This window comes from Squalius cephalus, assembly GCF_949319135.1.
Source record: "Squalius cephalus genome assembly, chromosome: 15".
In the NCBI taxonomy this organism is placed as follows: Eukaryota; Metazoa; Chordata; class Actinopteri; order Cypriniformes; family Leuciscidae; genus Squalius; species Squalius cephalus.
This window is the reverse complement of record NC_137136.1, coordinates 11,214,959-11,241,924: the sequence shown is the minus strand read 5'-3', so window position 1 is coordinate 11,241,924 and position 26,966 is coordinate 11,214,959. Positions and strand designations below refer to the sequence as shown.

The 26,966-nt window shown below is 37.3% G+C and overlaps 1 protein-coding gene across 17 annotated transcripts in view; it reads right to left on the bottom strand.

Moving 5' to 3' along the window:
* The window catches only part of ptprub (protein tyrosine phosphatase receptor type Ub), a 222,249-nt gene that overhangs the window by 141,018 nt on the left and 54,265 nt on the right, over positions 1-26,966 (bottom strand). For all 17 annotated transcript variants that reach the window (XM_079894983.1, XM_079894994.1, XM_079894995.1 and 14 more), the window contains exon 2: positions 8,391-8,519. In XM_079894983.1, the coding sequence (XP_079751109.1) occupies positions 8,391-8,519 (129 nt within the window). The remainder of the gene's footprint in view (positions 1-8,390; positions 8,520-26,966) is intronic.

Here is a 26,966-nt window from a genome sequence, read left to right as displayed (position 1 = left end):
TAATCAAAAATTGCATGATTATTCAATTCTTTGAGTGCTAAGGGTGAGTCTGATTTCAGATGAGCTGGTACCTACTGTGTATATATACACACTGGCAGAGCTGCCGATTACTTTCGTGAAGCATTCTTTATGCACCAAAACTACAGTGTTGCCTTTTACTCAATGCCCATATTTATAATGCATTGGTTTCATATGATTCAAAATATTAATCACATAGTCAATTAAATAACCGCAAAAAATGACTTATTAATTGGCATGGGGGTATATACCACAAAAAGTTTGGGGTCCGCAAGAACTTCTTTCTTTGTACGAAATTAATACTTTTATTTAGCAAAGATGCATTAAATAGATCTAAAGTGACAGTAAAGATTTTAAACTTTCTATTCATCAAACACAAATGTTTTCAACATTGATATAATTATAACAAGAAATGTTTCTTGAGCGCCAAGTCAGCATAGACCGATTTCTGAAGGATCATGTGACACTGAAGACTGAAAAATGAGCTTAGAAAATTGTAATAATATTTCACAATATTACTGTTTTAACTGTATTTTTAATCAAATGCAGCCTCGGTGAAAAATAAATACATTTTTTTTAAAAAGCAATTTTTTTACTTTTTTGAATTAAAAATGTATGTTTAAACTTTTTTTTAATTTTTTTTATGTATAACTAGCTATTTCAATGTCCTTCAAATGAATAGTAAATGATAACTATGAACATGCAGAATAAAATGCTTTACAAAAAAAAAAACCTGCAAAAAAAATCTGACCACACTGTTTGTAAAATTGTAAAGAATAGAAATAGAAATAGAATAGTTTTTAAACCCAGTGAGTTAAATCATCCTTTCAAACCAGACCTGGGGCAGGTTGCATAAAATGCTTAGACTAGTCTTACGAGTTAGCCATCTAATGTTGTTCTTTAAGATTGGTCTTATTAAGTCAGTAGATTGGTCGAATTTAATTCTGAAGAGTAAATAATCAGACAAGTAACTTGGCGGCTATGTTTATGCAACATGGCCCCTGGTCATAAACAAGTCCAAACGCAAACATGCCGACTAATTCAAAATAATTGCAGTGCACTACAAACTCCATTCCATCCGTGTGTCGAGAGGCAGTTTTGAGAGTCCCAGAGCAGAAGTCAGTGATTGAGAGACGGTGGATGGAGGCAGGCAGCTCTGGGCTTCGGGAAACTTTATTAGATCATTGAGGGAAGCCAGCCAGGTCTGATAATGACCCTACAACTCCACCAGATGTGTCTCCCCACCAACTTCCTCTGTCAGGGGCCCCTGTGGTCTCTCATATCAGTGATGAATAAGGCCTGGGCATCAGAGTGTGGATAATGTGCAGATGGGACACGAGCCTGCTGTTTGAGAAAGGTGAAGGGCGGCTGGTAATAAAGACCTACAGGTCTCTGATCAGCGCTGTGTGCCTCGGTGCCTCTCTGACTAAGGACGGACGTAATAAGATACAACATGCCCAGAGAATTGCCTGGCTTTAGCGCTAATATCTGTGGGAACCTCCTTCCGGTGAGGAGATTACTGCAGATCTGTGCTGGACCCAGAGGCCTAGCTTAAGGAGAGAAAGGACCAATTAGGTTATCAGAAGTGCTGCAGGTTTCTCTGCCTCCCATGTTGACCGAGAGGTCTTCCCGTCTCTAACCGATCCACTGGATTCAAGCGTGTAGGGCGCAGGTCTTACCTCAGAACACATCAGACTGCTGTGTGACTGACTTCCAACTAATGATCAGATAAGAATTAATCTCTTTGCAAATGAATGTTAACCGACTGACCTCAAGAGTACGTGCCTCTACTCTGCTTGCCCTGTCTAAAATGAATACTCACCAAATATGTCATAATTGGCTTTGGTGAGTAAATAAAACAGAGCTGTATGGTTGAAGTTAAAGTGTAAGGATGATAGTCTAAATCAAAGACATACTGATACAAGTCTATAGCCCTATTCGGACGGGACTAGTTTTCCAAACGACGTTTGAGTTACAATTCTTATCAACCCACGTCTGTGATTTCATGTACGGATTTGGACGGGACTAACATCTCCGTGTTTATTACCGAGGTAGGAGTGTCTGTGTTTTACATGTGGGCATTGCAAAAGATGACGTGTTCAGAATGAATTGAACAAATGTATTTTGAAATTAAGTACTTTTAAAATTAAGCATTTTGAAATATAAAGTAAAACGTCCTAATGTATTTAGTGTTTTGTAAACATTTTATAAAAATTGTAGTATAAAAAAACTAAACATACATTTATCATCATGATTTTATAGAACTGGGTTCTTATAATAAACCCACTGGAATAAAAAGTTTTAACTTATATAATTTAGACGTTACGTAATTAAGTGCAGAAATGAAAGTAATCTTACCTGAAACTGATATTACAGTAGCCAGTCTTAACAGTTTACGTGATTTGGCTCTTCTTGTTGATTTCATTTTTTTATTTCTTCGCAGTGTACCGAACACATCTACATCCATTATCGGTGCGCAAAAAGCAGAAACTTGAATACCGGCGCGATAGCGAGAGATTGTACGGTAGTTCACGTTGACCAAAACACACAAGAAAAAGCGTTTTGGGAAAAAAACATTTTCGGCAATCACAGACATTCGCATTCGGGCGGGATTAGATTTCTCTGAGGACCGCCGAGTTTGACGAAAAACAGTAGGTAATTTGCTCTGGAATTTTTACATAGGTCGTGTGAGAAAAAGACAGACATGGCAGATTCAGACAGGATTAAAATCTCAAAGTATGTCTGTGAAACAGAAATTTCTCTAACGTCCCCCTGTGAAACTAGTCCCGTCCGAATAGGGCTTATGAAAGACGTCTCTAAGAACTTTTCCCTAAGTGGAAAATGTACCATCATAGGGTATGTATTTTTTTAAATTCTTTTCCAGAACTACATATGGAAACATTTACATTTATGGATTGACAGACCCTTTAAACAACTAAGCAACATGTGAAACATGAGGAACAAAACCACAATTTCTCAGTTTTGTGAGAGATTTGAGGAGGACAGCACGAATCTAGGAGGGGATATATACATACATATTTGTTTTTTGGATAAAAATTGCAATTGATATTTAAAATGTGATTATCAATGACTAAATATTTGTACTTTTTTAATATAATTAGTCATTTAAAATATTACTAAATAAGAAATATTAAATATATTTAATTAGTTTAAATTATATGGCAGTCTTAATTTCTTAATTCTTGTTTAATTTTTTTTTTTTTTTTTTGTTGATAATTGTACTAAACCATATCCTGATTTTGGTTTTATTTAGATCGTGATTTAACCCTCTGGGGTCTGAGGTGTTTTTGGGGTCCTTGAGATGTTCTGACATGCCCTGACATTTTTGCTTTTTTCAGTTGCTTATAAACATATTAATGGCAAAAAAAAATTACACACTATTTAGCACAAACAGGGCTACCATGAAATGTGAGCAACAAGAATGTACATGTCTGCATTTTTGAGAGAATAATGTTTATGCGTGGTTATTGAAAAAACTAAAAACTAAAGTTTCTGAAATAAGGCCATAAAACACATTCTAAATATGTGCCAATAAGACTTTTGTCTAAAAGATGTCATCGCCTAGTGTTTTTTCTTCAAAATGAAGTGAAAATCACCCTGCCTTATCATTCACATAACACAATACATTGATTTGAATTTTGCAAAGCACTTTCTGTTTGGAAAGGCCATATGCGGAGTGGGCGTCAACGGTCATGTATATGTAGTAGTTCACACCTGAGGAGACAATGGGGCCTGCATACTTAATTAGCCATTCATTCAGGTGAGTCACTGAGCCACAAGAATGCAAGAGCAACAGTTGGAAGCATCTCAATTCTTTTTTATTTTTCCTCATATTGTGCTTGCAATTTGGCCTATAATATCCAAGGAAAACATGTCTAGTAATTGTGCAGTTAATTCTCATACTGTATTTTCAGTTTTGGAATATTTATGCTCTCCCCAAATTTGTCAATAATAAAACACAATAAAAGTTATTTAAAGAAAAGGCTTATATTTACCTTTTAATAGTTTGTTTACATCTACCTTGTAAATATATTTTTTTATTAAAAAGGTTACAATTACAACAACAATTCAAGTGTAATCTTTCTTTGTAAAAACTAAAGTATACATTTTATCATACATATTTCAAAGTTAAGGATTTGATTGATTATTTGATAACTTTATTTTTGACAAAACATATTATATTTAACATAAGCAAATATTGGCAAACAAAAGCTTATTTGAGGTGGCAGATATTTTACATTAAAAATGTATAATCTATCCAAAACTAATCAACGAAATGTTGTCTTTCATATGTCTGTAACATAGGTCTTTCATTTTTATTATTAGAAATATAAATGTTAATTTGGAGTTTAAATCCAGGAAATTTGTAAATGAAAAAATTATTAAAAGTAAGATACAACTGATACAAAACGAAATTCGTTTTAAAGAAAGGATTTGTACTTTCTGTTTTGAGGTCTCTGTGAAAGTTTGAAAGTCTTTTAGTGATTTTTTTAGAGCGCTCGCGTCCATAATGGAGAACTGTCACGGAAGATTGTTTTTTCCTCATAAATGCGAACACGAAAAATAAAAGACAAAAGACTTTTAAGTAAAACTTACTCCGAAATTGTGTTCTCGGCGGAATTCGCTCTTCAAAATGCTGCCGTTCCTCGTCTGAGTTACAATCTTCCTCTGAGGAAAAGGTGCATTCTTCCTCGCCGTCCTCATCTGAAGGGCGTCTTTATTACCGGAGAAGCGTGTCATACTCAAAACGCGATGAACTATCAGTAAGTCTGATGAAGAAACTTTTTATGGCATTGATCGGGGGGCGTATGCGATGCATACTAGATCATCTAACTATTTACATGTGAATCGCGCCGGGGGCGGGGCGGCCGCAGCTGATTATAGAGATAATGAAGCAGAAGGAAAAACGGTACCTCTCCTTGCTTTCAAACGGATTACATGAGTTGAAAACATTTGTTTTTTATATAAATTACTTCATTTAAAAGAGGAGATTTCAAGCTTCATAAAGACATATCTCACGTGCCTGTGTGAGAAGTATTCGCTGAGTTATGATTCATTTTCGGACGCGTTTCAGAATGGACTACACGGACAGAGAGAAGGCAGAACTCGCTTCGTGTTTATTTTTCTTTATTTGGCGAAAAGCACAACACTTTGTTTTTATTGTGAGTGTACACAAAAATAATACACACTTAACAGGATAGATTGATGTATAACACAAGCATATAAGATAAAAAATAATATTTTTATTTTATTATTTTTTTGCACTCATACGGAAAAAAACGAGCCTATCGCGCCGGCGCGATAGCCGACCTCAGGGGGTTAAATAGTGCAGCCCTAGGTGTGAGTAACACAATGACCCATGCTGGCCTCTAACAGGTTACACTATGAAACTGTTCGTCACAAATATGACCTGTTGTCATAGTGAGACAGAAAAAAAAATATTTCTATTAAAAAATTCTATTTTTATATTACATAAATGTGAAAATCCTGTAGGCAAAGTTCCCTGTAGGCATCTAAAACCCCTTCTAACCCCTCATAAACCTCTTCCTCAGACAGAAAATTTGAATTTGTCTCCTGACAGAGAGATACGGGTTATCACTGCAAAACTGTGCCGTTTTATCCACACACAGGGACCAGAGTTACACCCCAACCTCTAGTAATCTTCTAAGCAAAAGTTAGCTCAGCGTCGTGCTCTGAATTAAGATGGGTGATGGTGACAGAATCGCTGAAACACTAAGAACTGAGAAAATACAACTGGCCTTGTGCATGAGCGCGCAGCATTTGCACATTGACACCGAACACAACATGAAAGGATCCGTTTTGCCACTCAGTACCATGGCAGTTTCTGACCTAGTTTCCCAAAGCCAATCTGCCCCATGTTATGAAGATCAAAAATCTGCCGGTTAAATGCCTCATTGCCCATTACAGATGCCAGTGTGGGGTTCCCCATGTAAGAGTATACAATAAACTCCTACCGCAGGGTGAACGTGCGCTGTCATTGTGTGTTTACATTCACACAGTCAAACACTTCCTGCTGTGTTTTCAAGGTGTGACATCATTCTCACCTACTTAAACTTTGCATGCCTAGACTCATCTGTTGCCCTCGGAGCAGAGTGAATGTCACACGACAGACAGTCGGCTTTAATTAAACCCAGAGAGAAATGTATTAATTACTGCACAGCGCCTGTGACTGCGGGTGAAGTGTCTTGGGTCTGCATATGATTAGAATGCTGATTATGATTTACTGTGGAGGATTCCATCATCCTCAACTATCCTAATGACTCATTCATATATTTAAAACGAGTTATAGTTTTCTTTTAGTGGCTTTGGTACCATTCACAATTGCGTGGAACATTCTCTTATACTTCACTTCAAACTGATCAAATGTCGTTTATTCAAAACCTGCTGCAGTGCTTTCATTAGCATAAATCTTTCCTTTCATACAACAATTACTTCAAATCACAAGATTAGAGTAACAGATAATGAGAAAATTTGCTTTAATCACCGAAAAATGGTGATCTTTCAATTTAGTAATTTTCACAATCAATTACTTTAACAGAAGATGATACAAGATACAGGCATCAAATCACCCTAAGAAATGCTGAATGAAAAAAACAGGTCAGGAAATGCAAACCAATTACAGTTTGTAATAAAAAAAAAATAAAAAAAAAGTAATAAATATATAAATATGATATATAAAACCAAATAAATTATACTTCATAATATTATTTTCTTGATAAAATCTTAATATATATGTGTGTATGTATGTATATTACAGTGTGTGTAGCGAAAATTTACTTTTTTTGTGTGACATATAAGCATTAAAACTGCATTTTTGTTTATTTTTTATGAGATTTGTAAAAGTTTTGAAAATGTACCACTTTGTTGAGAATAGTACCAAAGCACTTTACAATACGGTCCCATTAGTTAATGCATTAACTAACATTAACTTACAATGAGCAATTCATTTGTTACAGTATTAACCTTGGTTAATGTTAGTTCAGGTCCATTAAATAATATTAACAGATACAACTTTTGATTTTAATAATGTATTTTGGTTGCTCTTTATTTTAATGTCTCATTATTACACTGTAATTATACATTTATGTACTAAGTAATGTACTAGGGTTATGATTAGGGATTGGTTTGGTTTAGGGTTAGTTGCGTGTAATTTTGCATAATTTATAGTCATTTAGTAACAACATGTAACAATGACACCGTAAAATAAAATGTTAGCTGTATTTGTAAATGTTGCAATTAACAGTAACTAAGATAAGAACTAAGTATTTTTTCATTGTTAGTTAATGTTTCCTTCTTCAATTACTCAGCACTTATATATATTATATTATACAATATTATACGATATTATATTATATAAACTATTATTATTTTATTATAAATGTACACTACAAATGTAGTACTATCTGTCTCCTCAAAAAGATTAAGGACAGCCGGCCCAGTCTGTAAATTCCTATTCCTCTGGTAGTCTTTGACCTTCCATTCAAACTTGTGTAGATTATAAAGCTTGGCTCACATTCCCCCTGAGATATGCTTTTCACAAGCCTCTCTATCCAGGTCCCCAGTGTTTTACTTCATCGCTGAAAACCTTACCAAGTTTTTATCTGTTTCATTGTGTCATCGGCATCCTATCTCTCCTCGCATCGAAGTCCCAGCGATCCATCTGTCTCTTTCACTGTCTTACCACCGGTGGCTGCCTAATCCAATTACTAGTTCTGCACTTTCTTGCCTCCCTCTGCTTGTTTTGATCTAGTTTCAACAATGACTCTCAATAAAAGCCCCTTCCCAGCAGGCCCTGTGCATCTCTCTGACACTTCCCGTTTCGGGATGGGCTACATTTCAAAGAACTCATTGATTGTCGGGATCGTTTCGTTTCAGGTAGGGCCAACTTCCTAATCACTTCTGTTCGCCGGTTGACATGGACAGAATAAGACATCGAGAGACGAGACCTGCTGATGTGCGTTTATAGATCCGACTCTTTGCCTTTCTCATTTCGCCCGCTCGCTTTGACTGGTCAATGTGTCCGAGGGAGCTCTATTCATTTCCTGCAGCAGCCCTTCAACAAAACTGGAATATCGGCTACGCGTTCTCAGTAGTTCCAGATATCAACACATTTAACACAGAAAACTTTCTCAACATTTTTACAAAGCAACAACTAAAACGAGAAACAAAATAAAGAGCATGCTGCTATGGCGGCCATCGCTCCAGCTGTCACTCTGATGAGGCCGGTAGGAGGGCATCTGAGATGGATGGGACCACGGGCGTGAAACGGTTTGCGCCACAGTGTGAAATAAACTGGTGGAATAAGAATGGACAACGCTGGGCAGACTTACCGCGCAGGAGATCAGAGGTGGAGTGTGGCGAGGCGTGAGCGCGGAACAGCTGCCAATCAAAGTCATCCTCCTCCCCTTGGCTGAACTCACACAGACTGGGGTCGGACTCTTCATCAAATGTGCAGCCCGCTAGGGAGGAACAGAGAGAAGCAAAACATGTTAACGGTCTTGATTCAAGTCCATGACTTCCTCTCATTAAAAACCTTAAATGGCTAGGAATACGTGCTTCCTGCTTAACCTGACAAGTCTCTGTACATGAATTATTTAAAGCGTCTGGCCGTATATTTAAAAGCCTCCGGGGCACTAACATTTCATTTGGACAGCATTTGATCCACAATTTGTTGACACTGAAATGTGAATTACAATACGACTCCCTCAGTTAATGTGGCTGCAGGCAGGCATACTAGGACTCCCTGGCCCGACAGCCTAATTAAGCAGCCGTGTGTTATTTGGGGCTCTGTTTCATCATGCGAGCCCCTGTGATCTCATTTCTGGTTTTGCAGAGTGAGAGGTGCCAGACTGCACACACCCACATACATTTACAACACCGGCTCTTTAGGCAGCCATTCGCCAAAGCAATCATTCCTTTATTCAAGACACACCGCTCTCACACACAACATCTACAAGGACACACGTCTACCCATCGCCTCTACCAATCAATCATCAATAGCGATTGAAGATTCACAACACAAAAACAAGTCCTGTGACAGACCAATATATCAGCGAGGGCCAATTAAACGGTCAAAGATAACTCTGCCCGCTTAATTGCAGCAAATAGTGACCAGGCTGGCAGTATTTTGTGTATGTATTATTAAATATGATTTTAATAGAAGTATTTTATTAAAGTATTTATATTTATTATTATTAATAGATGTATTATATAAAATTGTATTAATAAAAATGATCATATAACTTTAAAAATTATATTGAAAAGGCTGTCAGATATTAACTGGCAAAGCAGACAGTATAATAATAATAATAATAATAATAATAATAATATTAATAATAATAATAATAATGAAAAGTTGCAAAATCGACAATCAGCCTTGTCAAATAGTTTTATGAATTTATCAAAAAAGTTGTTATTTTTTATTTAATTATATTTTTATTGTATTACTACTACTACTACTACTACTACTACTAATAATAATAATAATAATAAACATGGGATTTAAAAAAAAATATAATAATACTGACAAGGCTGTCAGTACAATAGTAATTGTATAAATCACTACTTGCTTTTGAAAAACCCATATCAACCAGTACACAAGTCCCATTTAAATAATGTTCACAAACAGTTCATGAAAGTTCACAAACTTCCTGCTAGTTAAATATGGGGTCAACAAAGGCCCTGTCCCAAATAGCACCCAAAAGCACTCGCGGTTTTCCTACGAGTCCGCACTTTCACAATGTAACGTTGCTTTGATTGATGGAAAGTCTGCAGCGGAGCTCACTTCAGTGCAGGCTCAGCAAAAGAGTTCATCAAGGGGGCATATCTCACGAGAACCCTTCTGAAACCTGCAAATGGGACACTGTATGGTCTCGTGGACTATCGGTCCACAAAACCGAAAGTGCGCCATTTGGGACAGGGCCTAATACTTTAAGCTTTCTTTAACTATTTCAAACTATTATTCCAATCCATCAGAGACTTCTTAAACTCAGCCTGCAACTAATTTCGGCTCCACGTTACGTTTAATACGCCGCACATTCGTGACCCGAGGGCAGCGGCTTAATGTGCCACAGCCTGAGCACCTCGCCACATCTGCTGTGGTCCCTCACATTAGGCTTGTAGTGTGAGAAAGAGCAGGCAGCGGTGGGCAGTCTACAAATCCCAGTCATGTGCTGCTGACTTGAGCCAACTCAAAGCAGACGGGGCAGAGGGGAGAGGAACCACGCTGGCAATGGCTTTGACAATAACTATGACATCAAGGTGACCCTCATAGCTGACTGCCTCTTTACTGCCACCTCTGGGCCTGTCCCCTCAACAGCCAAATGGGAAGAAGTTTTAAATCTAGCTAGTACAACAATTGGTTTCTTGGATTTTTTCATTTCAAAAGGATAATAGTCAAGAGTTTTTTTTTTTATTGTGGACGATATCTGGGACTTATTATTGTGCATACTATGCAAAAACACATTTTTAAAGAAATTAAAGTACTTTTCAGCAAGGATGCATTAAATTGATCAAAAGTAAAAAAAATATATATATATATATTTTTTTTTACTTTAGTAAGACATTTACAAATGTTACAAAGATTTCAATTTTAGGTCCCACTTTATATTAAGTGGCTTTAAGTACTATGTACTTACTGTACATTGAAATTAATAATTTGATACAATGGACTTATTGTGTAACTACATGTTTTTACATTGTACTTACATTTTAAAAATTCCTGCATGTAATTACAGCTGTAATTAATTTATGTAATTACATTTGTAATTACACAGTTGACCCTTCCCTTACACCTTAAACCTACCCAATCCACCACACCTGTCCCTAACCTTACCCATATCACACCTCAATAGCAGCAACTGTTTTACAATACAACATGAACACAAGAAGTACATTGTACTTATTTTTTGATGCAAGTACATAGTACTTAACGCCACTTAATATAAAGTGGGACCCAATTTTAAAATAAATACAGAAAAAAATTATTGTGGTTTCCACAAATAATATTAAGCAGTGCAACTGTTTTTAACATTGATAATTATAAGAAATGTTTCTTGAGAACCAAATCAGCATATTAGAATGATTTCCGAAGGATCATGTGACACTGAAAACTTGCATTAAGAAAAATAAGAAAAATAAGCTGATGCTTAAAATTCAGCTTTTTTCATCATGGGCACAAGTTACATTTAAAAAAAAAAATACATTGAATCAGAAAACAGGAATATTTTTAAATATTATTACAACTTAAAATATATTTTTACTGTATTTTGATCAAATACTGGGGGCATTTCTTTCAGAAAACAAACAAAAAAAAACCTTCCAGTTATAATCAAAGAACAACTTACAAGTTCCCTGAATAGTCTGAATAAGTGAAACGACTCAATGAACCACAAGTACCAAAAGTATTGTTTTTGTGCAGTGTGTTGTTTAGCACAAAGGTCCAGTTATTGGGCTGCAAAGGCATCTCACTACTCAAAAACACTAAAAGAATCATTACCGTAATATTTAAAGAATCAGATTTGCAGAATCGTTAAGTGGAATCAGAATAAGAACCCTTAAACTGCGATTCCGATCACTATTACTCATGTGAGCCCACACTATTACTCATGTGTTACTCAAGAGAAACTTCCCAGAGCTTAAAGTTTCATTTACACTATTCGCTAACAGTTCAGTACAGGGATCAGTTTCTGTGGGAGTGGGAAAAGATACCAAAGCTGACAAACTGACACCTTATTGTGCCAATTACTCCTCTCCTACCAGAGCCAAAGACATTTGAGACATTCTCAGAAGATCCTGAGAGTGACATGGAACGCCCAGCTTTTCTATCCATCAATGCACATTTTCTTGAAGTCAAGCACAAACGATTTACCATCATGACTTAACAGCAACAATCAAGTCCTCCTCTCTGCTCCCCCCGCAGTCCCTCGACCCAGCCTTGTCATGACTGCCTCCAATAAGTAATTACAATATAAATTGGCACAGCAACAACACAGAAAACATCAGGCTTGAGTCACTGCCAGGGTTGAAAGCCCCTTGGCTAGAGAGCATGGAGGCTTTTGTGTGTGCAGGCTCATCCGCTTGTTTTGTTTATTAATGTGAACAAGTTCCCTTTGAAGAGTTAGGCTGTTATTAGCCTTCATTAAAACGTTGAAGAATTGGCTTGTCTGAACCCTCTAAGGACATACTGTACCAATGAATCCTGCTGCAGTCAAGCTATCAATAGCTTGAAAACTGTGGATGAAGATTCTGATTGATTTCAGATTAATAACATCTGTGATTGGTGGTGGGGTTGTTCCAGTGATTCTTCGTGTGGATTACATAAATTCACCCAATGGATTTGTTCAAAATGACTGATTCGTATATTAAATGACAGTCTAGGGCTGCATCCGAAATTGCAAACTTTCTGAATTTACTTACAGTATGTTGAATAAGCACCATGCAAGGCGCCATCCAGCTCGTCGGGAGCAGCTGGGGTTAGGTGTCTTGCTCATGGACACCTCGACACTTGGTCAGGTGGAACCGGGGTTTGAACCACCAACCTTTCGGTTTGTAGACAACCTAATATGAACCACTGAGCCACTGCCGCCACACTCACATGATCTACCAGCGTCAGTTGCGTCGCTTCACTGCCATTCATACAAAGTGTGGAACAAAGTGTGGAAGAGTATGCATTCCTCTCACATGGCCAACAAAGAGAGTATGCATACCTCTCCCATGGCCTCACGGGATAGTAAAGTGTCCATTGGATGCATACTTCACAATATCGCCAGAAGTGGTAGGTCATCTGGAAACTTAGGTAGCTGACTTGTTGCCTCGCTGCCTTATAGACAATGACTCAGCAAGCAGCGTTTGAGCACAAAAGTAGGCTACCTCATGAAACTGATTTCGGACAGACTTCTGAGGCAGCGTGACAGTTTAATGATTACAGCAAAATAGAGCAAGCTTTGGTGAGAACTAAACAAAAATGTATTTACTACAGTAGTAATTTCTCACTAGAAATTACATCAGAAGTGGAAAATGTTGGTCAAAACCATTACATTTACACATAAACTGACCAGCAAATGCAAATTTCAGACACCGAATGGAAAGCACAGGATTCGGGCGTGCCAAAAGATCGGAAGTTTTTTGGATGCAGCCTATGAGTTCTTACATGCTACTTTCACATACTGTTTTTCGCTTACTATATAGTAGGGATTAGGGAAGTGTGCAATTTCGGATACAGCCTAGGTTTGAGTCACTGGAACATTCACTTAAATTATTCGTTCAAAAAAATCAATGTCTCATAAAAACAAACAAAGTCTTCATGAGTGAGTCATTGAATCCATTAGCAGGACTGATTCATTTAGGAATGAAACACCACCGTGTTGCTCAGATTATTTTGCACTGGCTTCACTAAAACTATTTTGTTGGCAACTCAAAACTAGCAATTATGTGCCTAAAATGTAAGTTATCCAATATTAACTTTTGATTATTGAACTATTGTATAAAATCAAGACCGAATCACAGAACTCCTATCTAATATAATATATATCACAGAACTCCTATCTTATTGCAAAATGAATCAACATAGGGATCAGCTTTTTGTGGAAGCTACAGAAAAGGGAGAAATCAGGCTATTTTAGCATCAAACAGACAGTGTTATGTTTTGTTTCGGAAGCACAAAAAAACTTTTCCATTAAAGATGTAACTACACCTCAACTGAAATCCAGAAGTGATGATACAGATCAAAGAACTAAATCTGACGCAGTGGATCTGTCAAAAACAGTGCAGATTTAATCTGTACCACAACATTTTGTATCTTCAGAAGTTTCATGGATCTGCTAGCTAGCCGAGCTTCTACAACAGAGAAAAGTGCAGGGACAAGACAAATAGGATGCTGTCAGAGGATCAGGGGAATGTCTCAGATTTATCTAGAGCAGTAATGTTGGAGAGAGGCAATTTGTTTAACAATGCTTCCAGGTTAGCACTACCTTGCCAGGGGATATTTAAAGTGTGTCCCACTTTGAAATGTGCAACCTCAACTTGCCATCTGAGTTTTAATTTTTTTCATAAATTAGATTCTCCTCCCCAGACATGTTCTCATGAGGTTTGTGACATCCCTCACCACCTCGTCTTGAAAATGAGTTCTAGTGCCACACTTTGAGACCTAGCTTTAGCATTGGCAGTAAATTCCTGAAATGGTAAACAAATCACAAAAGATGGATTTATTCACCTTTAAATACATTTAAAAAAAAGGATTTATATGCAGTAATTATATTTACATATTTATTTTAGATTATTAATATATAATAATCTGACCAGGTTTCAGAGAATATATGCTGAATTTTGTTGGTTTACTTTTTGTGCCATTGGCAAATAGTTTTGTTTTTATTATTAGCCTAACATTTATTGAGGTTTATACTTAAAACAAGAAAAATACATTTAATTCACCATATATTCTCTGGGGGAAAAAAAGGCTACCACAATTTTGTCTTTCCTGTTTTCAGGATGTAGCCTAACCATAAAACAAGATAAAAAATTATTGATTAAATTTTTTATTTTGTGCAGTGCACAGGCTCCTACTATGTTACACAGACAAAACACTTAATAGCAACTTATGTGTAATGTTTAACAGTTTAGTGAACTCATTTATTTTTAACAGATACAATGAAGTCATGTTCAGTAATCCTAAATCAAAGCGACTGCATCTAAAACACAATTCAGCACATCATCCATATCTTCTTATACACACACATAGCTGCAGGCTTCAACACTGTGACTGTGAAACATTCTGTTTGTGGTCAGTTGTCACCTGCCACCAATGGATAACGGCATACAAGAAAGCAAGTTTCTTATATTTTCCTAAAAATTCCTTAAAAAGCAGCTCTCTGTAGCAAAAAAAAAAAAATTTGTTGTCAATTAACAGCCAAACATGAGGCCCTATTTCTGAAATAACTCCTTTTTAACCAAGTTAAAAGTAATTAATGGGTTTTGAAATTTGCCTCTCTCCTCAAAGAGCACCAGCTCTTTGATTTACGTCTCGTGAGAACTGAGAGACGACACCACCCCAAATTCACTAGCTTTTAGCTTCCCAGTTCTTTCGCCAACCGTTTAGATCCACTCCTGTGCTAAGCAGACATTCCCTCACTGCTTAGGCACGTGGCTGGAATGTGCCGCGGCTGTCTGGGCCTCAGCCTAGCTCCTCCGCTAGCCTCATTAGCATCCTGGCGCACAGACCCAGCCAAGAATCAAGACAAAGACAAACACTGTTTGTGTTGAACCGGGAAGTCTCTCGCCACTCTACTGCAAGGCCATTCATCCTTTCTTAGCGCTCACAATGAATGCATTTCATTTCCTACCTCTGGTTTTAATGAGGGAGCCCTAACTCACACACAGTGGCAGCTATACAGAGCGAAAGTAGTATCACAGATTCTTTCCATAATGCATGATTTAACAACAGGCCAAAAATGGATGTGTTACTGTAGACTAGCACTTTGTGAAACATACAATGATCTTATTGGGTCTTATTATCATAGTGCCACCGAACGGCTGATGCACTGAATCCCGAACATACCTCACCGCTAGCCGCATCCACTATGGAGGATTTCAAACTTGAGACCAGCAATAAAATCCAATAACTTACCCTAAGTACATATTTGAAATACAAATTGAGCCAAAAATGAATTCAATCATTAATGTGTTGGTTTGTTATTGTTATATTTTTCCATTTTCAGAAATTGAAATAAAACTGAAAGCCAAACAGTTGATGTACACCATTGACAACAATAGTATGGAAAAAAAAAAAAAAAAAAAAAAAACATCCCATCAACTGTTTGGCTACCGACATTCTTCAAAATATCTTCTTTTGTGTTCAGCAGATTCGGAAAAACTTGGGGGTGAGTAAATGATAAATACTCGATTGGAAGATGTGCATTAAAACTGTTTTCAAATAATCATTATTAGTTTTACAATCTCTTTATGAACTTTTTGAATCATCAAAGTTGTAGTTGCGTAGCTGTTAATGGAGGGACAGAAAGAGCTCAGATTTCATCAAAAAGATCTTCATTTGTTCCGAAGATGAACTTAAGTCGTACAGGTTAGGAACAACATGACAGTGAGTAATTAATGACAACTGAACCAGCTAATCCAAGGATTTACAAGGCATACTTGAAATTTCCAGGCAGGAGTGCTGAGGCAAATTAGAGCTAAACTCTGCAGGACAGTGGCCCTCCAGGACAGTGTTTGGACACCCCTGAACTAGACCAATCCCAATCAAGTCCAATTAACTAGAGAATGATAAGAGCATATTACCGCATTACCTCACCCATTGTAACATTTAATGACAAAATTAAACTTCAAAAATGCAATCATTTTCAGGGTTCATCTAAAAAGTTTAACCGAAAAAATTCCAGAGCCCTGTCATGCATTTGCTTGACTTGATGAGGTTGAGAAGCACGTTAGCACCTGAGGCTAAGTGGAAGTAGGCGCTCCTGAGACAGTCATCACAAAATCCAAATGAGAAGTCTTGTCTGGCAGTGCTTTCAGACTTCACACAGAGTAACTGCCCAGAACGACCGTCAGAATACCAAATAAGAAGATGCGGCGTTGAGATCTCATTGGCTGGAGCCCAGTGTGGGCAGAGCTCATCCTTGCACCTGCAGGACTTCCTGTGTCAATACAGCTGCTGCAGGTCAATGGCTGTGGATCGAGACCTTCTGCACTTCTCAGTCACAGGAAGCGGGTGCAAGTCGTAATATTCGGAGCAAGAACTGCCAGTTTAGAGCTTCAAGCTTTGGCAAAAGGATAGCTCATAGATGGAAAGCCTGTCTGGAGGTTAATAGACTTTCTCAAAAAGCTGTTTTGTTTCATTTTCATATCAGCAGGACTACTAATGTTTTATTGCGTTCTCAGCTTGTGCGTGTACCTGTTCAATTTACTTGAAGTTCCATTGCAAAGACATGCCCTCTTAAAGGCAAATTTGTCAAGTGTGACAGTCATTTTGCGTTCAAAGCAGCTCTCTCTAACAGGCATCCGCCTGTATCTGGACTGGTGTGAAATTACACTCATGGCATACAGTTGCTAGCGTATTTCTTCTTTCCCATCCCCTACTATGCTAATCTTTTGTCTCTGCACTCCACCTAAGAGCACAGCGACTTTGATTAATGAAAATATATTATTTAAAACACCATAGTGCAGGAAGCTGTGGATATCAATGCTATGCCAAATGCTTTCTTTTATAACATAAGGGAAAATATAGAGATTTCAAAGAAGAGTGGTGAATACCTCATTAGTTGGGTTTTCCATGACCTGAATGGGGTGTTTCAGACTAGTTAGGCCCCTAAAATGTGCTAGAGGGCTGCCAGGAGCAGGATTGAGAAGAACTGCTGTAGAATCGTCTATAAGATGCCAATCAGATGTGTGCTTGAGGCCTCGCTCCAATGACACAAACCCAAACTTTAGCTGGCAACATCTTGGAGTATGCAATCTACCAATATGCTGATGAAAAAAAAAAAAAAAACATTTGTGAATTTTATGGCACGTTCCCACTTATCACCCATGTGATTCCAATCCTCATGTGAGTCAGTATATCTGGGAGAAGAGTATAAAGAGAGAATCTTCCCAGAACTTCTGTCCCAGTAGGTTTCATTTACACCATTTGCTAATAGTCCAGCACATGCATCCATTTCTATTTAAGCGGGAAAAGATACCAAAGCTGACAAACTGACACCTTATTTAGGCAGTTCCGGGTAATAACTGGTTACATGTAATCTGGATTACGTAATCAGATTCCAAAAATGACATAGCCTACTCGTAATCACCTTATATTACAACTTAAATTGCTCAATCAGATTAGAGTTACATTTTATTCACAAAATGGCAGTAAATAATTCACAATTAATTAATTCTCCCTATTTTTTTCTTCTTTTTTTAAGTTTCCTTTCTAAAATTATTTATTAGTTTACCTATGATGTGTAACCCAGATTATGTTACTAACTACAATTTTCACCATGTAATCTGTAATAGACTACAATTTGTAAGTAATCTACCCAGCACTATATATATATATATATATATATATATATATATATATATATATGTAGTGAAAATAATTGCTTTTATTGGTTGATACCGATTGTTGGCCGACACATCGGTGCATCTCTAATATATATATATGTATGGTATATATATATATATATGTATAGTATATATATAGACAGACAGACACACACAGTATATATATCAATGTATGTATGTATGTATGTGTATAGAGAGAGAGAGAGATGTAAATGAATGGTAACCACAGTTTAATTAATTATTTCAAATATAATTCCAATATCATAAATATCATTTAGCAGAAATTAAAACTTTTATTTTATTTTATTATTTATTTATTTTAATTATTATTAGTTAGTATCTGCTAATAACAAGATACCAGTCTTATTGTACAAACAATAATATACATAGTATTTTGGCAAAAACTGTACTTTTCATGTTAAATAAATATTGTAATATAACTTATATTAACCAACATAAATAAGTGTGATTACAATCTCAAGAGAAATAATCAACAATTATGTTTTTGCGCAGTCTAAGGTCTGCATAACTGGCAACTAGATAAGTTGCCTTAGAAATAAGCAGAGGCAAGAAATGCTTTTTAAAAAAACATTTAGGCTACAGTTTGTGCGCGCGTTAGTTAGAAAGCTAGGGAGACGACATCCCTCTGAGCTCCTGTGGTAGATCACAGCAATCTTCAAGTCAGTGGTGGCCACAGCATTCAATCTATCACTTTCTACCGAAAGAACAAGTGAAAGGTGTCTCAGTGGAAATTTAAACTAGTTGGAGAAAGGGAAAGAAGGGGACAGAAAACATCTGCCTTCAGATAAAGTAGAGAAATATTTTCTGATAAAATTGTGAGTGATGTTTGACACTGCAAAATTGGCCACATCGATGCCAGGGCGGGTACTTACTAAGGTGTTCAGGTACTTACTAAGGTGTTATGGGTTGTTTTCAGCAAATTGCTCTGAGGTTGCTAGGATCAACAGACCATCCCAAAGTCTCTATGATATTCGGGTCCCTTCTTCAATGTGGGATTTTTTCACCCATTTTATCTTTCACATGGTGACAATCACAAGTTAGAATACTTAATACATAGAACACTTAAATACCACTCCTCAACTTTTACTATTGAAATTCTCAAAGTAGAAAAGGCCTGTCAATTAGCATGAAGTTGATTTTTCTTCTCAAAATCTAAATGACCTGAACATCCAAGGGCCCCCAGTCATTTTTTCTTCTGTTTTTTTGTTTTTGGTGGGTGGATGCAAAGAGACAGTGTTTTAATTTTTAACAAATACATTTTTTAAAACATATTTTTATGCATGCATTCACACGGAACACCCACAGAAACACACTATACAAGAGGAAATCACTAGCAACACTCTCCAGGATCCAAACAGAGCCATGGAGATGGACAGATGGAGAGATGGGAACAGGCAGTCTGAAGTCACACATATCTATTTACATATGCTGTCTCGCTGGAGAATCAGTCAGAGCGAAACCAAATAAGCAGCTGCTACCTAAACACACACACGTCCCAAAGCGACAATGCTTTCTCTCCATTTCACATACATACCTAGACTCAGATCTCACAATAATATAGCATTTCACTAGAACTGGCTTTGTTTCCAACTGGTATCATGCAAGGATTGGTGTTATTGTTTGTAGTTACAGACTAATGGTATGCAAAAAATAAATAATTAAATAATTAAAGAAGTAAATATATTTTTTTTTTTTTTTTTTTTTTTTTTATTATTATTATTATTATTATTATTATTATTATTATTATTATTATTTATATATATATATATATACATACATACATACATACATACATACACACATATATATATACATATATAAAATAAATGTGTGTTTTCATACTCCAGTCTTCAGTGTCACATGATCCTTCAAAACTTTTCAGATTAGGTGCTCAAGAAACATATCTTATTATTATCATCAGTTGAAAATGGTTGTGCTGCCTAATATCTTTTGGGAAACCGTAATAAATTTGTTCAATGGTCTTTTATGAATAACATTTTTTTTTTTTTTTTTTTTTTAATAGAAATGTTTGTGAGAATGTTAGTCATTGTCACTTTCCATCAATTTAATGCATCTTTGCGGAATATAGTAATAAAAAAGTAAAACATTACTTTTATTTTCTTCAACAAACAATCTCATTGACTGACTTCACCTTATTCTGCGCCACATTTGCCCCGGAAGGAATAAAAAATAAAAAAAAACCCTCGTCTAGATGACCTGGACATGGCTGAACCAACAAATGCACGTGTCACTTTGTGCAAGATTTTGCTGTATAATGAGAAATGGGCAGTATAAGCAGGATCCTCTCGAGGCCTCATCAGACCGGTATTGTGACAGTCATGCGAGTAAATGAGAGCAGAACAGACCAAGGTACAGAGCGTGGTTATAAAGCCAACTATGCTTAGTGCTAGTAGACCCAACTAAAGGGCAAATTTAACATGATATGCTCTTTTACACAAACAGTATTTTAAAACATTACTCCCACAGACAGCAATGGCCCGATTATGCTTAGCCCAACTGAGAAATGTTTTTATTTAATGCTTTATAGAGCATTTCACCTTTGACTGCATAAATGCCAGCTGGCCATTAATGTTGTGTGAAAATATTACACTAACAGCACAATGCTGCAGCTGAGAACACTGTTGAAGCTAGCCTCTCTGTCTATCCTTTTACACATCTCAAAATACTGAAAGCATTGCACTTTCTCTCACTGTAGTTGAATCTCACCAGGTCTTTTCAACCAGAAAAATACTGCACTTTCTCTCACTGAAGTTGAATCTCACCAGGTCTTTTCAACTAGAAAAATACTGCACTTTCTCTCACTGTAGTTGAATCTCACCAGGTCTTTTCAACCAGAAAAATGCATGCATTCACACTGAATAAATAATAGTCGTAAACAATGATGACGCAGCCCAACAGAAAACTTTGTTGAAGGATTTAATGTCTTAAATACATTACTGCCTGATTGCTGACAATTTTTAAAAATAAGCCTCAATTCACAGCAAAGAAAGGGAAAATTCAATCAAAACTGTGGGACATTGAAAAAAACAAATCATAGCTATATGGAGACTTAATGGAGTTGTCAATTATAAACTTCATCTCATATGTTTCTACACAAATTCCTTTTGATATAAAAATATGAATTACAATATTTGTATAAATACTGTTTACACACATCCCATACCTGCATACTCACTTTGATTAAATATAGACAAAAAATGTACAATTACTGCTATAAAATGAATGTGGATAACATAACCTGCATAGATAACTTGCTCTTGGGAGAATTTGATGAGAAAATTGAAAGTTCAAATTGAAATCACTGACAGTTTGTGACATTGAGATCTCTTCTAAAACTCTGAAAAAATGTGAAATAATAGAGACTGAAAAAAAATTGTCACAATGCTTTTTCCCCATCCAAACTGTATTTGCAAGCAATCTGAAGGTTGATTTAACTGTGCTAAAGGTGCTTCAAAACTTTGCTGTTTGTCGAAGCATTTCGCCCGGCGACACTGGCTGAACCAATGATGGTAGTTTGGGGGTGGGGCTATCTGTTCGGCTGACCAACGGAAACCGAGGGAGTGCTTTCTTTTCTAGCAGAAACAACTGCGGTATTCAAGATATAAGAGCACAAAGGATAAAGAGAGAAAGAAAAACATGAAAGAGGGAGCTCCAGCCAACCCAACAGTCTGAAAAACCTTTGCCAGCGTGAGAATTGAAGGAAACTCATCAGATGCACGACACCTGTCATGGAGAAATGTCAGGCTGGCAGCAGGGGGCAGTGTTTTAGTATACAGTGCCTGCAGAGCCATGCAGAGGGTGAGCCCACCACAGATCGCTGTTAAGAAGCTAATTAAAAGCACTACTAAGGTGAGGCTCGAGACACAGGCCTCACCTCACCCCAGGACACGCCTCTCAACTTCAAAGCTGTAGGTGTTAGAAAGCCAACTCTCAGCTGATGCTGACAAGCAGTACCAAAAAGTAATTCCCAAAATCCCGCCCCTGCACTTTTCATTTTCAGCTCCCCACTATTGCTCTCCATCGTCTCACAGCTCCTGGTTGTTTTTTTGAAAATACCGTTGGATCCCAGTGAGTTTTCTTCACCTTGCAAACCAAGCCGTGGGACTACTCATGTGGCAAATCAGGCATTGTGTCAGAAACGGCAGGCTGAAATAAAACGGGAGAAACCCAAACATAAGCAGACTGGCATTTCGATGGTTGTATTTCTAGGGTTTATTGGGTAATTAAAGTTCGAGCAGTGGCCAACAGCCATATGCTCCATGTGACTGGCAGTGGCTCTGCTACAGAACCTTGACAGGGAACAGGTGAAGGAGAGCAGACTCGCTTGCCGAATGCATTCCTTGCCATCTGTTACTTCTTGTAAATAAAATTACTCATACATGACTTCAGCTTGGACAAATTTCTCATTGCAAAGCACAACATACGTTAGAGTGAAGCTCGATTAATATCAAACTTAGATGCTGTCTTTAAGTCACGGTGTGATCATAATTATTATACACACAAAATCATAAAAAAGACGCAATTAGTGAAAACTGTCCATGTTCGGGGTGTGTCAGTTTAAAGGTGCATTGCGCAACATTTCATGTTAAAAATACCCGTTTTTCTAACCCATACATGCTTAAACAATTGCCTGATGGGCTGAATGAGCCCTTCTCTGATCACTGCGATTGCCTCTATAATCCTGTACAGTAAAATAAATAAGAGGGATTCAGGACGGAATTTGAGACTGGGCGTGACGTAATGCGCGTTCACGCTCACCTGGCTATGTCTGGCAGGTTTGTGTATTCGCCGCCATTCTCCGTATCAGCAAAGACAACTCGAGCGACAAAAGTAGAGGATGGATTCAAAGAGACCGGCTTGTAGTCCATTCCAAACCCCAACGCAAACTTGCGCAATGCACCTTTAATATACTGATGGACACAATCAAAACATTAAGTTTCGGAAAGCTATGTTTGTTTCCCCTATCACTAGTAAAAGAATCATGACTGAAGAAAATTGGTATTAATCACAAATGTAATTATGAATGTTGAATGTACAGTTAATTTTTTCCATGTCTTGGACTGCTGATGAAAAAAATGTGATAAATCTTGCAATACATACTAATGTACATGAGTGGAAATACAAAAAATGCATTTCTTATGATTCTCTAGATTTAAAAAAATGCTTAAAAGCTTCTTTTGGTTGTTATTTAAAGAAAATACGATAAAAAAATGGCCAATGCATATTTGTTTCAGACCAAAACATTTACGTATATTCATAACTTCCAAGCTCTAATGCTACATTCCATTCAAAGTGTCACAGGTGGTATTCCTTAATATTCCTAACTTCAGACCAAAAATGATTGGAAGAAATATGGAAACAACATAAAGTTAGCTCTGCAGTTGTTCTTTGCAGACTCCTATCAACCAAGTTACAAAGCAATAATAGCATTTTACACCTCTATCTCAGCAATGTATTGTGGGAACTTTGACTAATCTGATAAATCTTACTTCCTTAAAAGTTTATCATCACATGCTGCCATGTTCATGCATGTCATACACACACACACTGTGGATTTCCAAGCTGGAAATCCAACTTAAATGACATTCCACTGCACTTCTGCAAGTAGAAAGTTGGAAATACAGACTGTAAACGGAATGTAGTATGGAAGCAGGAACTTCCCAGCAGCACTTGAAGGCAGCAGTTGAAGCAGTTGAAACCAGTCTGCTTTCCAAGTCTACCTTTACCCAGTCAGCAATCAGTCTAGCAATCTAGGCTGAAAATATAAGGCTTGTTAGTGCCAATCATTGCCTCAACTCTCGGGTAACAAGCCAGTCTAGGTGCTACAAAGCTAGCTGCAGAATGTACAAGGAGCAGGAGATTTAGTAGCCTATATCACAACAGGGGCACTATCCCAAGCTTCTGCGAGCATTCTCACTGACACTTTCCACCAAGACACAGCTAATCACCTCAACTCACTGCATACTTCTCCTGTTACTCTAAAGCCAGACATCCTCTCCAGCTGCTAATCTGGATTTCAGTGCAGTGGAGTTGCATCTCACTTCTTGTATGTTGAACAAGGGGGATTTATTCACCTTTTTCATGGGACGCGAAACCACCCGTTATGCTCAAAACCTCCGGTTTGCAGCTTGACGCGTTTAGGGATATGGTTTAGGTAGGCATTATTGGACAGCTCTGAAACTAAAGTTGTAATCTGTTTTACTTCATTTTAACATCCATAATGGCAACAAGCAATGGCAACATTAGTTCGCGGTGGCAGCACGGGCAAGACTATTTAACGAAGACCGTAAACAACATAACTTTGTCTGTCCATCATCCTACGAAGTTGACAAGCGCCACCTCCTGGATTGATGATATGAAACAATGGCCAGCAATCACATATGTTGACATTCAATTATCTTGTTTTGTCTGAGGGTGTCGACGGCGAGGAGCTTAGAAATTATAAAAGCATGGAAGCATACAATTACTTGCACAGTAATAAAACTGGACGAATTCTTTGCCATAATCATCAGCAGTTCACAATCTTAAAAGTGGACTGTAGCAAAGTTCGTTATTGTGGGAAGGAGGAGGCAGGAACTGGCAAACATTCAACTGATTTTAATATCAAAAATAAAACAAATACAAAATGAAAATAAAAGACAGCAGCCCCTCACGGACGACGGCTGTCACATCAAATGAAACATAAACATAAACATCAAATAAAATCCAGGCCTGTCCTCTCTATATCTTCACGATCGACGCTCCTCCTTTTATGCTTCCGCTCTTCCGTGAGAGATACGAGACTGGTTGCGAGGCCAAGGGCCAAGGGCCGTTTTAGAATGGCGCGAGGCCATTGGCGTGATTGATCATGACGCACCGGTCTCGTATCTCTCACAGAGAAGTGATAATCACATTGCGTGGGTTATAGTGGAATAGTGGAGTAGTGGAAACAGCTGGATGCTCCTGCATAAAAATATAATAAATATATAATATAGTACACATATTTAGCAAACATATTTAGCAAAATACTCTCTATAGCTAATTTTTCTAGCCAACTAACTTGCTATATATGGGCATTAAATGGCTTTCCTGAGGTAAATGTAACGTTACATGACATATTGTTCTCCAGCTGTTTTATTGACCTCTTTCCGCGGATGAAAAACACTGATTGATCGATATTATGTATGAGGGATATACATTTCGGTAAGTTGCACTGTCTCTTTCAACATAGGCTACCTATTGTTCATTCGTGTTTGTTGACTAATTAGTAAAGAAGAGTGAAATCGGTTCACCTGCCACTACAGTGATCTGTCACGTCCAATTTACAAGCGTCAAAACGGTATTTATGTTTAAATTTCGTAATAAAATTGACAGAATCTGAGCGCTGAGAATATGTTACTGTAAAGTAGCAGTAACCTGCTCTGTCTTGTCTGTCAGTGTCCTCTTTGTTCCGCAATTTTTCTCTGCGTGAGAAAATGGATGTGTGGCATGAGAGCATGTGAAAATTGTCAATTGCGTGAGTCTCACGCTGAATGCCTGAGAGTTGGCAGCCCTGCAGTAGCTGTTGTGACTTGTGACAGCCTTTAACGGCACAAATTCTACCAGAGCCTCCACTATTTGCCATCACCAGTAACAACGTCTAGTTGATGACAATTACTAAACGGAAGTTGAGAGCATCCTATACCGGAAGTCACTCGCCGCTATGGCGCCCCCCACGGAGAAGTGAGGAAAAAGGTCAATACAATGACTTTAAAAGAGCTGAACCTCTCTGGCCTATTTTTCACCACATTGTGCTCTGAGGTAAAAGAAGCTGGTGACTTCAGATTGCAGTAAGTGCTATAAGCTCCAAAAGAGGGTGAAAAGATTACATGTTCCCTTTCTTCCAAAATCCCAAGATAATTAATCTTCGCCAGTCTCCTTTTTTTTTTTTTGACGACTGCTGTGCTGCTGTACAGCGTGTGTGTGACTTTTAAAAACAAGCACGAACAGATGATGATCCACAGCAACGGCCTGCCACCGAGATAATGAGAAAGTCACTTCCTATTGCAAGCTGTGAAGAAGATAGTTTAATTACATTGCCATTTTTAATTGAACATGAATTATTTAGAATCTTAGCATTAATGAAGTAGCACAAATATCATCCTGTAGATGACAAACCCTGTCATTTAACATGACTTCACAATACCATCTCACATTCTCCAAATTGTTAATGCAGTAGGTTATAATGTTTTTTGTTATTTATGATGATAATAATTTGTGAATCTCTTTGGTGAAAGCACTGGTAACACTTTACAATAAGGTTCTATTCATTTTATGAATGCAAATAATTCATAATACAATGTTAAAGCTGCAGTCCGTAGTTTTTCCTCTTTGTCGCCATCTCTGTTCGAAATCTGCAATTGCAGTTATTCGCGGAATTATCAACTTTATCTGGGTTGTGCCTCGGCATGGCACAGCGCGAATTAATCCAATGTTTTGAGGAGAATGTGCGGCTGTCAGTCGGTGTGGATACTGGCATTGCAATCACAGATTCTACTATTTGGAAGTATGACCAACATAAGAATTTTCACCGAAAAATGTCATCTGAACAAGTAACATCCACTTTTGTTCTGACCATAGCAGCAGTAAATCGTGCTGATTAAATTTAACGATCGCTTATCATATCACGTCAAACCGTGCAAATTATACTTTGTTCTCAAATTGTTAATGTTAACAACATCATCATTGCGTGACTACATTTAATGCCCTTCCGATATTTATCCTTGTTTTCGCATGGGCCCGGTTGCAGTCTCTTTTTTTCTGTAGCCACTCTGAAGTCTGAAGACTTTAGC